Source organism: Solanum tuberosum, unplaced genomic scaffold (assembly GCF_000226075.1).
Source record: "Solanum tuberosum cultivar DM 1-3 516 R44 unplaced genomic scaffold, SolTub_3.0 scf00018, whole genome shotgun sequence".
NCBI lineage: Eukaryota > Viridiplantae > Streptophyta > Magnoliopsida > Solanales > Solanaceae > Solanum > Solanum tuberosum.
Window position 1 is genome coordinate 2,157,546 of NW_006238944.1, and position 15,318 is coordinate 2,172,863.

The window sequence follows — 15,318 nt, forward strand, 5'->3', positions numbered from 1 at the left end:
TTATGATGCAGACGCAGGTAACCAGGATCAGCACCCAGCGCGCCGTTAATCTATTCGAGCACTCCAGAGTCAGTGGTGAGCCTCCCTACATTTTGGAGGACCCCTTTTATTCGCTTTCTAGTTTAGTTCATTAGGATGTTGTGGGGTTTGTCCCAACATTCATCTCAGTTGTTTAAAGGCTTCATAGACAGTTAGTAGTTCAGTTGTCTTTTCATTATCATTCAAATGTTGTTTAAAGACTGGGTTGCCATTTTGGCTAAACTTTATTTCTTAAGTTATGCATGAGTTATCTTTTCTTATGTTTAAGTCTTCCTTTGAGTTAAGTAAGCTAGGTCAAGGGTTCGCTTGAGGCCAGCAATGGTCTTCGAGTGCCAGTCTCGCCCAGGGTGTAGGCTCTGGGCGTGACAACACCATAATCCCATGATCTATCTAGCTTTCCTGAAATTGCAGAAGTACCAAGACAAGCTGGAACATGCTGACATGAAGAGGCAGAATCAGCGGGAAAAAAAAAGAAAGTGACGCAACTCTAATACTAATTATTTTGAGATTCGAAGGATTTCGAATTCGCTCGGGGTTCTTTTTAAAAGTTGTAAGTTGTTGAATCTTTGAATATAATCAACTGTGAAGTAAATTTGATCTGACCTGATTTAGTTGATTTAGCGAATAAGATGAGAATTTTTTTTAAAAAGAAAATCATCTGAACATCATTTATGAAACCCACTAAAATCACCATTGGAGAATTTGAAAAAACTTAAGGAAACCCAAATCTATGAGAATCAAAGTTTTTTTTCTTTAGTTTAATGTGATATTAATATACTCTGACTTCTAAGCATGTCTTGATTAGTATTATATAAATAAATTGAATTTCTTATATTTTGTTTGAGTTATCATAAACATTTTTATAAATTGCAACCATCTCTACGTACTCCATCGAGCAAGAGATATTTTCCTTCTAAATCACATGAAACAGAAAGGGAAAAGGGTCAACATGCATGTCGAAGCATAATTTGAAGCTTAATGTTTAGTGGAGTGTATAATAGAGATTATTTATTTATTTTTAAATGAAAGAATCAACTTTGTAAACAATTTCCATATATTAGTTTTATAGGTAGATCAATTGATAAAATCATGTCAAAATATTATACTTCTCTTTGTTGTTTAATTTACCATCACTTAAAGTTTGCAATTATTAACTTTTATATGACATCTTGATATTTCCATCCCAACAAGCTAAAGACAACGAGGTAAAAGACAACTCATAGTGAGTTCAATTCAAATTGCAATAAATTATTATATTTTTTTAAAAGAAAAAAGGTTTAAACATGTCATCGAACTCTGAGAAAGAAAAGGTTCATCTGTATCATCCGTTAAAAGTTTGGCTCATCTATATCATTTCATAAGCAAATAATGGCATGGATGAGCCTTTTCTCAAACGGAAATGACATAGATAATCCAAACTTGTAGTTGATGGCATAAATGAGCCTTTTTTTCAAAGTTCAATGGTATATTTGAGGTTTTTCCCTTTGTTTAAAAATTAGCAATGATTATGATGTCTTGTTGTTTAGATCCCAACATGTATAACTTACAAAGTAAATAATGTTTATGAGATAAATATTTAAAACTAAAATAGAGAAATGAACATAATATGTATACTGTTGTGGGTTCAACTCCACAAGGCATGTTTGTGATAAATAAAAAGTGTTCAATTTCACAAGTAACAAGTATTCATTGCTTGTTCAACTAGAAACTCAAGAACGAAATGCAGAAGCTGTGAAATATAGTTCACTGATAACTGTCACTCATTGAGGGTTAAGTAGCTGAGACTGATATTGTCCTAGAGCCCAAATTGGGAAGATGTTCCTATATGCAGAATACGATATCATGCAATTCTTGTTGAACACCCCGCTTATCTCCTGCATGCAAAATTCAACATTATCAGTAAATATATATGGAAAACTCAATCTCAGTAAGAGTGAAATATCTTCTCAGAAGATAAAGTCGGAGTCTTCTTTAGACAAATATACGGTTTAGATCATGGCTACTGCCCACTAGATATTGAGTGTTCCTTTTCTTTGAATATCCCACACAAAAACAATGAAAAAGGTACATTGTAACTATCTGATAAACTTGTGAAACATCTCCAACTTCCAATATTGTTTATTCGAGGAGGAACACTTCTATCACAATTAAAAGGCTGAAATGAAATACAAAATGGGCCAATTACCTCCTCCTCAATACTTCACCACTTTTGAAGTTGATTTAGAAACATGTATGTTTTTAAGTTACAAATCTTAGTGACTGACTGCAGAATTACCTGCTGAGGAAAATCTCCATTTTCAAGCTGAGAATTTATCAATACCTTTGCTGCACGGTGTAATGGAGTTGGATCCCTCTCTCCCTGCACAACAAAATATAATACTCCACTTTTTAGTGGTTAATTATCACAAAACAAAAGACTTCATTGATTTTATCTAAAGCACAAAGTAATGCAGCTAATTAGAGTGTACACACATCAAGAAGTTGATGCAGAGAAGTGCATCACTTTTCGGCCTGAAGACCCATAACTTGGTTGCAGTGATCTTATTTATCATTTATGAAATTTCATAATTAGACAATTTCTTGCAGTTAACATGCAGAGGCGGTTTCTGGATTTTAGCCTCTAAGGTTACTAACATTTTCTTTTCATATCTCCATGGAAAAAAGAAAGAGAGATTAGTTTGTTACTGCTAACAATCACAGAATTTTTCCAATGGAATAAATAATTAACCATTCCCTCAACATCACTTCGAAGTTTTTATCAATCAGTAGTCTATATTACTTCAATGAGAGATAAGTTTATTACTGCTAAGAATATAGACTTCATGATAGTTGAACGGTTCAACTATCATGACGTCGCAGTAATAAACTAATCTTTCAAACTAATGGAAATTAGCTTTGGTTCAGAAGAAATCAGAGCATAATTTATTTAATGGCTTATTGGTCCTCAAAACTCTTACAAGACAAGCTGCTTTAACCAACAGCTCCTCAGAATGAGCTATATTTGTGGTGGAAAATTATTTATACCTGTCCAGCTTCAATAAGAGCTAGCATAGCCCATGCAGTACAAACACTGTGAGATTTGTTACCCTTAAGATTTGTATACACCTATAAGAGTAAAAAAAATATTGAAAATTACAACGCAGAACTGAGAGGCAAAAATAACTCCAGCAATTGCAAATACTAATTTAGAGTTATGTACATTAGTTGAGATGAAATAGCCCCGACATAGTTATCAATTTGATTGTAACATTTTTCTATTCGTCTATCTAACACGATTACTAAATTAGTTGATTATATATGTATTACATTAATGATTATTTCAAGTTCTAAATCAAAGAGTTTTTATCCAGCCGGAGAAAGTGAAATACAAGGTATTACAAAACAAGAAGCAAATTTGAAGAATGTTATCTTTCTAGTATGTTTACTTAAGACTCACACATTTATTTGTAGAGAACAGATGTTAAAATTTACATGACATATGCATTTTCCACCATGCATTGAAAGATCAAGTACAAGGTATGAATGACTTTTACCTTGTTTTGACAAGACAGATAACTCTCTCCCCATCCACCAGACACTACTTGTTTTGATAACAGAAAATCACAGGCCTTACGGATGTTATAAGAATTGTTGAAGTTCCTCCCAGCATCCAGCAGGCCCTTCACCCCGAACCATGTGCCATACGTAAAGCAAACTCCCCAACATCCATACCTAACCATAAACCTCAAGATTAAGTGAATACTAATGGTTTTACTGGCCAAGCCAAAAAGGGAAAAAAAAAGAAACAGGCTTAAATAAGAACTAACCAGGAGCCATCTGCTTCTTGTATCTTTTCAATGAAGGCGGCACCTTTTTCAATACAACGCTCCACATCTTCTTTCCGATACCCAGGGTATAATTTCTTAAATGCTGCCAAAGCTTGAATTATAGCTGAGGTACACTCTACGTAACTGCAAATATTATTGGGGTTAATGTTAAGATCTAGACTTTTTAGCACACACCTCAAGTAGTTTAGTGGATGAAACAAGATACAGGTGTAGATGCCTTACGGATAATCAATAACAATATCACCAAAAGTCTCAGCAGGGTTGATTATCTGAAGGAGGAAAACACAATGCAACATTAACAAAGGACTTGCATATTAGGATTAATCTGAGCAAAAGAATCAGAAAACATGCAAGTCGTGCCCTATTTATATTCTTCATCAGAAATTACCTATATTAACAAAACAACTAATATATCTAAATGAATCTGGGGATCTAAGTTCGCACTTCAGACTCCTAGAGTCATCCTATGCTAAGATCTGTCATTATGTTGAGACATGATAATGCAGTTTCCCACATCCCTGGATATCTGCATGAAACATTAAAGTTCCCAGTACTTATACAACCAGGTAGTCTGAAACTGTTGGACTTTGACATCAGATACCCTAAACTTTGAGGACTACCATCCTGTTGTCCTTGAGAAATGTGATAGCTGATAAAAGGAAGAGATTACAAGCAACTATTTGCTTTAGGCCATAAAACTAGTGGCCGGACGGCAAAAATAATAATAACTTTGCTGAAACATCAAATGCTATAAAAAGGCAAATTAGTGCACAGAAATAAAAAGTCAGGTTGGTGCAAATGGATTACATGAATGAACAACTAAAACAAACTAAGTAGATTATAGATATCAAAAAATCCTTGACATGGAACTAATGTTATTTGCCAAACTGAATACCTCCAACCATGGATACGACCTTGACAGTTCATATGTCCCAATGCCACCGTCAGGATTCTGCAGATCACATCATAGAAAAGACATCATTAATGATTCAAAGGGATGTGAGGTTTCAAGAGAATTAGAAAAACCAAATGCAATTGATGTAACTGTAACTATCATGAATCATTTTCATCTCATATTGGCAGAAAATTTATTGTCACAGTGAACCCCTAACTGATATATTTGCATAGTAGGATTGTGCAGAAGATGAGGCTTGCATGAACACTTATTTAGTTCTCAGTGATGAAGACATCCTCATCACTGTAAGCTTTCAAACTATATTGTTGTTCCTCTGATTTTTTGTTGATGCATTTTTACGTTCTATTATTTCTTCTGCTTACAAGTTATTGTAATAGGAAGATAATCCCTACAATCATGAAAGTGGCCAATGTGACAGTGGAGCTTTACTGGCCGCTCTTGTTTGTTAAGCTGTCAGAGAAGAGCAACATTGTCATCTCCTCATGAACTTCGGCTCACTGTAGTATCAAAAATTATTTCTGAGAACCATATTTTGGTCTGGAAAAAATCCCAATTTGTCAAGCTAAGAACGGAAAGACCTAACCGAACATGAAAAAACTGTTTTGAACTGAAATTACTACGGTTCGGTTTCAGTTACCAAAATCGACAAATAGAAATCCAAAAGTCTGAATGGGACTTCTGGTAAACCAAACCAAGCCAACAGACGCCAACCCCTAATCAAAAGTTTGATCTAGTGAGAAAAAAAACATACTTTCCGATTACAAGAAAAAATGTTTTTACCTGTAATGACAGCATAACATTTACAGCATCATACAAACGGTTTGCCTTCAATGGTTCACCAACGATTTCCACAGGTAGTTTAGAGAGTAGAAGACATGCCTGATAGACATGCCACGGAGAGATTAGATTACTACAAATGAAAATGTCTCAACGAGTCATGAAGATTTAACAAAAATGCCTACTTTTAGTCCCTCCGCAGTACAATCTGAAATAGGCCAACCATGATCTGCAGTAGAGAAAGGCCAAGCCCCTTTTGAAATATGCCGATACCAGAAATCAAGATTGCCTGGGCAATCATCTAACACCTTTATGCAAAAGAAAGAATCTAGCAATTAACACCAACACCGGAGATAAAAATGAAGATATATAAGGAAAAAGTGCCACATATATGCTAAAGAACAAAGGCCTTACCTGTGAGTTTTTCATGAACTTGTGTGCTTTTCGCAAAGTTGGACCATATTCTTCAACAAGGTTTGTTGAAATGATTGCTTGAATAGCAAAAGAAGTATCCCATGATTGACTTCCATTATATCCCTGAAATTTGGCATTCACATCATCTTTAGACGACTAGAAATAAGGCAAAAAATGTTAAAACAATTAATATCACTGCAACTATGAGGGAATTGAAGAAATTCTGCCAATGCAGATATCTATAAAGTTGAACAGTCCTACTTTTGGAGAACAACAAAATTAGAAGCTAAAGACATGAATATTATGAAGTGATGTTATTAGATCCAGACCTGTATTTTCATTCCATCTTCAGCAATCCATAGATAATCATATAATCGTGGAAGATGCAACTTAAAAGCTTCCGAACTAGAATCTTCAACCCAGCAACAAAGCATATTTAAGACCTGCACATGAGGGGTCAGTTTACGAAAAAAGGGAAGGGAAGAATATATGATGTAGCACCAGAATGGAGAAGGGAGAACAATATAAGAATGGAGAGAGCAATAGGAGAACGAGAAAGAAAAATAATAAAGAGAGACAAATCAATATTGTCCGTTCATATTAATAGTTGTAGTATTGCCCCTATAGTTTCTTGTCCTTCAATTTTTGTTACTATATGTTGTTCTTTGTACCTAGATTATTGTGTTGTTTTGTTGTAGTTTCTGGCCTGTTATTTATCTGTTGTTTCTGTTACTGTTTTTGTTATTATCTATTTTTTCTTGTACTTTCATTGCTTCCTGTTCGGGACTGTTTTAGACTATATTTTCTTAAGCTGATGGTCTATTGGAAACAATATCTCTACCTCTAAGGTAGCGGTAGGATCTGTGTACACTCTACCATCTCCAAATCCCACTTTGTAGGACTACAGTAGGTATGTTGTTGTAGAGGAATCAATTCATAGTGTTATACATCAAGCCAAAACAAAAAGCAACTTCAGAGTCCTATTAATAGGAAAATTAGTTCTGAACAGGTTAAAACTCTTAAAATTACTATAACTCTATCTCTATCTAAGAAGATAAGACTAGATAGGAACTTACTTAATAAACAACAATAACTACGCCTTAGTCCCAAACAAGTTGCGGTCGATTTATGAATCTTCATTGACCATGTTACTCCATTTAAATTGATCTTAGGCGAATATTATACAATTACATGACATCTCATTGTGGGATCTGGTGAGGGTGGAGTGTACGCAACCTTAACCCTACCTTATGAGGGTAGAAATATTGTTTCCGGTAGACACGGCTCAAGTAAATCATAACAAAACAAGAAAGAAAAGAGAATACATGAAAGAATACCAGTTACACCAACAAATAATACAATAATCGAAGCAAAAGTAACACCAGATAATAATAAGAAGTATAACAAAGTAGGAGAGAATTTTACTAATTACACTGATAAGGAAATCTAGACAGACCAGTGCATCTACCTACTAACCTTCTACACTAATCCTCAACCTCCATATCTTCTTATCAAGGATCATGTCCTTGATAAAATAAAATTGGAAGTTCAAGAAATTCCTTATATTTTCTAATGTGCATAAATCTGAAACAACTCTTTGAAAGCACAATATGTGAATTAAATGTTCTAACATGACAAAAACATAATTTCAACAACTAGTTATTTCCTATATAGGTCCTTTTCCTCGATTGTGCCCTAACTTCACTAAATCTGTATGGATCAAGACAACTTACTTCCAAATAATTTTACGTCTACCTCGGCTACTTTTAACACCTCTGCTCACCATGGTATCACAACGGATAGATGCATCTAGAGGTCGACACAAGACATAACCATAAGCGACCTCCACTTATCCTCCATGTGTGCTACTTGAACCTTCTCGTGAATGTGGCCATTAATAATCTTGTATGACCGCATTTCTTCTTAGTATCTGCATTTGCGATACTCATCTAGCGGATGTGTAGGACTTTGGCAGCCCAACACTTGCTCCCATATAATATTGTTGGTCTTATTACTGTCCTATTAGAACTTATGTTTCACTTTGGTAGGCATCATTCTGTCACATAACACCCCCAGTAAAACTTATCCATTTCAATTCAATTTTGATTCAATCACTACATACACATTTTTCTGAGGGAAAAAACCATCGATTTCTGATTAAAAAAACCGATGAATAGAGTTCTGTTAGAAATTATCACTTCAGTGAGGAAAACTAACAGAAACTGTTGGGATTTTCTGATGGCCTCCAGAAGTTGATTAAATTTTGAAGAATTAAATTTTTTGAAAAACATGGGGAAAAATTAAACAAGTACCAAGGGAGTCCCTCTAAAAAAAGACCGACGGAGTCCCTCGAGGAATGGAACACAGGTCTGTACCGTGGCATGGAATCGTTCTACCACCAGACCATTAGTGCTCATTGATATCTGACTTCTGTATTTTTTTTAATTCATACTCTTCAACCACATTTATGCACCACGGGATCTCATCTTGTGTTGCGTTGGTTAGCTCATCCACCACAAGCGATAAACAAGTACAGGCTAAATGCCGATTCCTACTGTAAACCACAATAATGGAGAAAACTCCTTTGTTACTCCTATTATAGTTCTCATGCTAGTGATGGCTCCTTCATATGTGTCCTTTATGACATTTTTATGTAGAGTATGACTTCTTTTTTCCTCCAACACCAACAAAGGACCTTTCAAGGTACTTCATCATGTGCTTTCTCTAATTAGAAAAAAATATTGTTTCTGAGCCTTATCTTATCTTTAAAAAAAATAATTAAAGATCGTATAAACTTTATTCCAACTAAAAGATAAAGATAAGGGCAACTTAAAACTAAAGATCATAATATTGCAGTGTCTTTTTGAACTACATTATTTTCCCTCAGTTGTAAGGAAAAAAACACGACTATGATAAGTACAAATGCTGGCCAAACTCCAAAAGTTCTAGATTTATGGAATATAACACATACGCAGTTCATGTAGCATCAAGTGATAATCCTTATATTGAATAAACTTTTGCTTCAATCACCAACTAGAGCAGATAAAAAGAAGTTATTTTTTAGTACCTTGTTCACGGGCCCTAAGCATATATAGCGAGTATTTTCATCTTCATAATGTATGTGATCCATTACTGTGCTAAGAGCTTTTTCCCTCAACTTTTTCCCAGGCCAATGCATAAACAAAGGTTCGATGAGCTTGTCAAGAGATGTCCAAAGGATGTCCTGTAGTAGAGGGTGAGGATAGTAGAGGTCTTCCTGTGAAACATTGCATAACATGATTAAAACTATAAGGAAAAGAAGTCAAAATATTCCACATGGCTTTACATCTGCTGCTTATTATTATACAGGATTTCTTTTGATGTGGACCATATTAACATCATGAACTTCGGGCAATAGGAGCTGACTTCCCTGTTATATGATGAAATTGGACCAATTGGGGGAGGTACGTATCTACTCAAAATATATTCCGTGAGCCAAAGTTGAAACAGCTAAAAGGAGTAACCTGATCATACATTTTTAAGGTTCGACGCTGAAAAGTAGTCTACTAGAAACAAAACAAAATTAGCGAATTGGACCATGGATGAAGTCAATCAATCACCATAAAATTCCTAAGGAAATATAGAGTGAAACAAGGATTTAACACTAAAAGAGGTAACTTAATTAAATGTAGATCCAGAACAGTCTATGTATAAAAAAAAGAAAAATTTTCAACAGCATGAGCTAAATTAAACAATTGTGTTATCCTAAAGTGGAGTGAAGATAAATATGCTCAAGATCACTTGTAAGTTATTTAAGCTGTGATAGGATAAATATTATTTTTCCTCCTACAGAAGTTAGTGCAGTAACAGAAAAATGCATGATTAATTAATAATGGCATGTATTGACATTTTGCCATAAAGCTTAAACCTTATTCTAATGAAAGTCAGATCACTTCCAAAAGGATATTTATAATACAAGTTTGGCCACTAAACAATCTTAGTATTTAGGGATGTTCGTCCACACAGATGGAATGCCATATGATTATAGTGGGGGGTGAATGGAAGATTGTTAATGAAGGAGTAAGATAGATAAATGAGATAATAATTCTGATATAGCAGGATATTTTTAAATATTGTCAACACAAAATATGTGCCTTCGAATTGCAGTTATACTAACCTTTGCACATTCATTGCGTGCTTTATTCCAGTTTATTTTATGATAAGGGACTGTGAAGAGCTCCTTTCTCAAAGATAAGACTGTTGGTGTGATCGGTCCAACAAACCTTTTACCATATAAGTAAGACATTGGCAGATAAACCATACGACAATGGCACCACATCCTTCCTACAAGAGTGAACAAAATAAGTGTTCTCTTTTCTTACAGAAGACAAGATGCAGATGTTTCTGAAAATGAATCAGTTATTTGCATTATGACTAGCAACATCGTTTTACAGCTTAGCATTTCCAGGAAACAAGAGAACAGACAGCCAACAAATAGCTTATCGGAAAATAAGCTTCTTACTGAACTTCAATTACATTTGGTAACAAAGAGGTTATTTTCTTGCCAACCTAATCACTTGATATAGATTTGTTACGTTATTTTCATGAAGAATGTAGGAAGTGAATCAAGCCTTCTATTTCATCTGTCTCCAGACAAAAAAGATATGCTCTGGATTTGAGATTTATAAATTGACAAGTAATGAATAGATAAAACTGCTGCTCTAACCTGGATGAAATGGAAGGATATAAGGAAGAAGCCACATCTCTGGAGGAAGTGGATTGTTCCCAGACCAATCAAATAGTCCAAGCACCTAATGAATGATCAGTAGAGAAAGAAAATTAAAAATAATCAAATGCATGTGACCACAGATGTATAAATAAGCAGGTAAAAGTTTAAGTTACTGAACTGAGAGCCACATTTTCCCCCACGAGGTTATTGCAGTGGCAGTACCATGGTCCAAAATCCATTTGCGGCCCTTCTCCATTGCCCCTTCTCCACCATTAGCCTTTTCACCAAGCAACCTCAGAGTAACATAGCTCAGAACTGAACCAAACATGGTACTATGGCTTTCAATATGCAAACCCCACCCACCATCACAGTTCTGTCATTTAATGAGTAATAAATGTTTAGGATAAACAGTAAAGAAAGTCTTGACTAGAGAACTATTCAATTAATATAAAAGAGTAAGATGAAATGTAATTGTACATGCCTGATGATTGTAGAGATAACGACATATCTCTCGCTTATGCTCTTCAGATAACACTGCATTCAGTGCCCCAGTAACAGATAAAGCAATAACCTATAATACCAACAATATAAGAATAAAGAAAGTGAAGTGCTTATATATATATCTGGCTGGTATGTATAATGAGATTGACCAACCACATATCTAATAAAGACAACGGAAGAAAAGAAATTACCAAACCAGGCAATAGAAACATTGGTCCTCCACAATCTGCTGCCCAATGACCATCATGAGCCTGTAGAGTAGAATAAAAACTGATGGCTCTTCTCAACGTGGTGGCTACATTATCTTCTGTTATATCTCCAATATCTTTAACTTGAACTCGGGGCAGAATTGTACCAACGGGGTTCTCCTTTGAAAACTGAAATTCAGAAAATAAAACAGACAAGAATCTATTAGTGATAACAACTATTCAGAATGGAGATATTCACTATGATCAAACTGCTATGAGTGTCTTGTTGCCAAGTCACCAAGCAAATTATCTACATCACTAAACAAGATAATCAAAAGTTGTTAAGAGACTACTTCTAATTCTGGAAACCAAAATAATACGGCCAGCGCATATTTATTTTCGCCATACAGTTTGATATCATGAACGTCTGTCAAATTTACAACACCAAAGAATTTCACATCCTCTATGGTATGCAACACAAAATTATCTTAGAATCTTCAATAAAAACCATAAATATACCAGAGGAAGGCTGACCTATATTTTTAAAAAATTTCCTTAAACCTCACCATCCGAAACGTGTCCAAACTTGAGACACCCTGACTCCCAACCTTGACCCAAGGCCCGAAATCTAACTTCTAGACCTCAGGACCACTCATTTTCCAAAAGAGAGAAGTATTGAAAATACCTTTAAATTTAGCACAAATTATTAGTTTCGTCCGAAACGATTGAGAGCCTTAAAAACACATCTATACTTGACTAATTAAAGTTAGATACACCCCCATTTGCTACATAACATAACAAGTGGTCTCAAATTCTTGTAGGAGAGCCTTAAAAACACATCTATACTTGACTAATTAAACTTAGATACACCCCCATTTGCTACATAACATAACAAGTGGTCTCAAATTCTTGTAAGAGCATTGGACTCTTAATAAAAACTCAAAAGAAATATTGAAATCACTTTTAAACTTGACAAGAATTTAGGAGTGTAATTGACTTATGTTGTCAATAATTCGGAGATGAAACTGGTGATTCACACCGAGTTTAGGGTGTTTTCAGTACTTCTCTCTTTCCAAGAAGATATTTTGAACAAAAATTAATGAAAATATTTTCCTTCGTACCAAACACACCTAAAAAGAGAAAAAAAAATTGTAATTAAAGCACGTGTTTGTCTACGTAATAAGAAACAATGGATAATATTGGTAATATAGATACTCATATTATCCATTAGGTTTATCCATTTTTATCTATATTAAATGAGTCGAGTCGAATATTTTATTCATTTTCACCTAACTCATTTTCAACGACTTGACCCGCTCATTTGACTTCCCTAACTACAATAATTAAGCTTTGGAGCTGACACATGTATATAACAACTTACAACTTACAAATCAGCAGCATCCTTCCCCAGATAGTTAACCCAAACAAATGTTGTTCAATAGACTTGATTGTTCGAATGCGGGAATCTCATTACTCATTAGCTTAGCTTATTGTTTGGTTACCTGAAATCTAACCTAGTTGGTGAAGGTTCGATTCCCATGTTATAATCTCCACCCCAATTTAATTTTTTAAAAAGATTGCTGAAGCATACATGTAAAACTTTTTTTTGAAAATATTTTTACTGAAGAGGCACGTTGACGGAAATATGTCTGCTTCAGCCAACTTTCTCTTATGTAATAAAAAAAAAGTGCAGTTATAGGTCGTCTCAAATGTTTTAGCTGCAAAGAAGCTAGCATTGACAAAAAATTATCATATACTTTCCTTTGTCCACTTTTAATTGTCATGATTTTTTTAAAGTCAAACTATAAGAATTTTGACTATCTTTTTATATAGTTTTTGAATATCTAATTTTTTTTGTTTATAATATCAAATTAATGTAATCTAATTTAACTTTGAAAATTAGTCAAATTGACTTACGATCAAAATGACAATAAAAAATGGACAAAGGGAGTAATTATTTTCTTAATATTTCAAAAGGTTAAAATGTGTTTAAATTTTATACACCATCTTAATTTTAAAGCTTAATATTTCAAAAGGTTAAAATAAGTTTAAATTTATACACCGTCTTAATTTAACTTTAAAATGAGTTCAAATATATGCTATCTAATTAAAATACTATGATTGACCCATTTTTTGGACAATATTAAATTTGACTCTATTTGACGACAAAGACAAAGATATCGACGAGTTAGAAAGGATACCCGAATAAAAAAAAGCACGACATATTTTTTGGAAAAATTCCAATTAATTGAGTGTTCTTGTAATTTATTCTATTCAATTTCGTTAGTCATCTTTATCAAATATACACTATTTTATTTTATTTTTGGTAAAAAAAATAAAAATATACACTATTATAAAACTATGAAATCCTAATATGGATGTTGATTGACTTTTTATCATTTACAAATAATTTTATATGAGATAATTATAATTTAACAATTTCCTAATTTTAAAGGTTTTGAAATCAATTAAAATTTTGATTTTACATCTTTCAAATAATGTTGGTTGTCCTGATCATTAAGAATTTAAAATCGATTAATATTTTGTTTAGACATGATAAAACAATCAAATCAACGATAAAGAACAAAAACCAACAAATCATTTATAAAAGAAGATCAGGTGAGACAATAAACATATTTGAAATAAACTACTTATTAACATCATTTAAATAGATATAAAATTTATTTTAACATCAATTACCATATATATTTATATAGTTTTAATCTTCTTATAAATATGTTTTTCGATTGACATGTGATACTCGTGTGTACACTAAACTAGTAAATAGTACTAATAAGAAGAACATGAACGACAAAGCATGTCGTAGGAATTTGCATGATCACTTCACCTGATAGCGCATAAGAAGATCAGAGCTGTGTTTAGTCTCAAAACGATTTTTGTAAAACTCTGCGCGAAACTTCTCAATCTCTTCCAAGTCTTTCGGAGACCCGAGGTTCGGATCAAACTCCCATACTTGTCGCCCTATGTGACCGTTTAACGTTCGGAGCCATGGACTACCTCCTTCAGCAACCTTCAACTTCCACATTCTTCTAAACAAAAAAAAATATTACTCTAACAAGAGAAAGAGATGAACTTGGCGGAAGAAGGAAATATGGTAGAGAGTAAGCTTAAGTGTAAATGATGTTAAAATAAATTTACTCCATTTGACTATAAAATTATAAGTCTTATCTTAATTCTAATCATGAACATTTCATTTACTCCATTTAGTCATAAAACTATAACTTCAAATTTCCTCTTGTCCACAAAATAAACTAGAGTTAGAGCCTGTTTGGCATTGTCGTTGGGATGTCAAAAAAGTGTCTTTTTGGGAAAAAAACATTTTTTTAAAAAAAATTAAGTATTTGGCAAATCCTTAAAACTATTTTTAATAAATGGAAGCAGAAACAATTTTGCTGCAGTTAGGAAAAAGTTAAATTGTCACAACCCAGACCGTCGTGATTGGCACCCACACTAACCCTCCGGTGGGAGAACCACTAATACAACCCAAACCAAACAACTAAACCAAAAACTAAAGCACTTAAGCTACGGAAGCAAATTAAATAACTAAAATCTGAAGTTTCCATAAACTTCCAAAAGATCTAACAACTAAACAATGCGGAAAATACACCTAGAACCTGAAAGTCAATGTACCAAAACATCTAACAAGATCCATAAGTCTAACAAGAAGGGTTACAACCCCAACTAATAAACTAATAACTACCTAGAAAAGTCTAAATCCGAAATGTGGACATAGATGAAAGGAGAACTCATGGCAGCCTAGTAGAACTGGCTCACCCTTGAATTCAAACGACAATCACTGATCTTCTAAGCGAGATCTGTCAATAGCCGCCTGAAGATGCCCGGTACTCAACAAAGAAAGAGCAAGTGTAGTATCAGTACATAACCACAATGTACTGGTAGGATCACGCGGCTATCCCACTAAGTGCA

At 33.9% G+C, this 15,318-nt stretch overlaps 1 protein-coding gene across 1 annotated transcript; it reads right to left on the reverse strand.

Annotated features, from left to right (window-relative positions):
* Positions 1-1,666: 1,666 nt before the first annotated feature.
* LOC102581012 (cycloartenol Synthase-like) lies at positions 1,667-14,416 on the reverse strand. Its single transcript, XM_006340417.1, has 18 exons — positions 14,219-14,416; positions 11,374-11,559; positions 11,163-11,252; positions 10,860-11,054; positions 10,679-10,763; positions 10,130-10,296; positions 9,041-9,229; positions 6,303-6,416; positions 5,974-6,096; positions 5,745-5,867; positions 5,563-5,661; positions 4,762-4,818; positions 4,089-4,135; positions 3,846-3,989; positions 3,573-3,750; positions 3,064-3,144; positions 2,315-2,398; positions 1,667-1,913 (listed from the first exon to the last, which is right to left on the reverse strand). The coding sequence occupies exons 1-18, from the start codon at positions 14,414-14,416 to the stop codon at positions 1,800-1,802; spliced, it is 2,274 nt and encodes a 757-aa protein (XP_006340479.1). The 3' UTR covers positions 1,667-1,799.
* Between the last annotated feature and the right edge of the window lie 902 nt (positions 14,417-15,318).

Excerpts from the sequence above, each read along its gene's own strand:
- LOC102581012 (XM_006340417.1), bottom strand. The coding sequence starts at position 14,416 with ATGTGGAAGTTGAAGGTTGCTGAAGGAGGTAGTCCATGGCTCCGAACG. Across the intron at positions 10,764-10,859 it reads GGGGGAAAATGTGGCTCTCA|GTGCTTGGACTATTTGATTG; the intron begins GTTCAGTAACTT and ends ATCATTCATTAG. Across the intron at positions 5,868-5,973 it reads AGTTCATGAAAAACTCACAG|GTGTTAGATGATTGCCCAGG; the intron begins GTAAGGCCTTTG and ends TTTTGCATAAAG.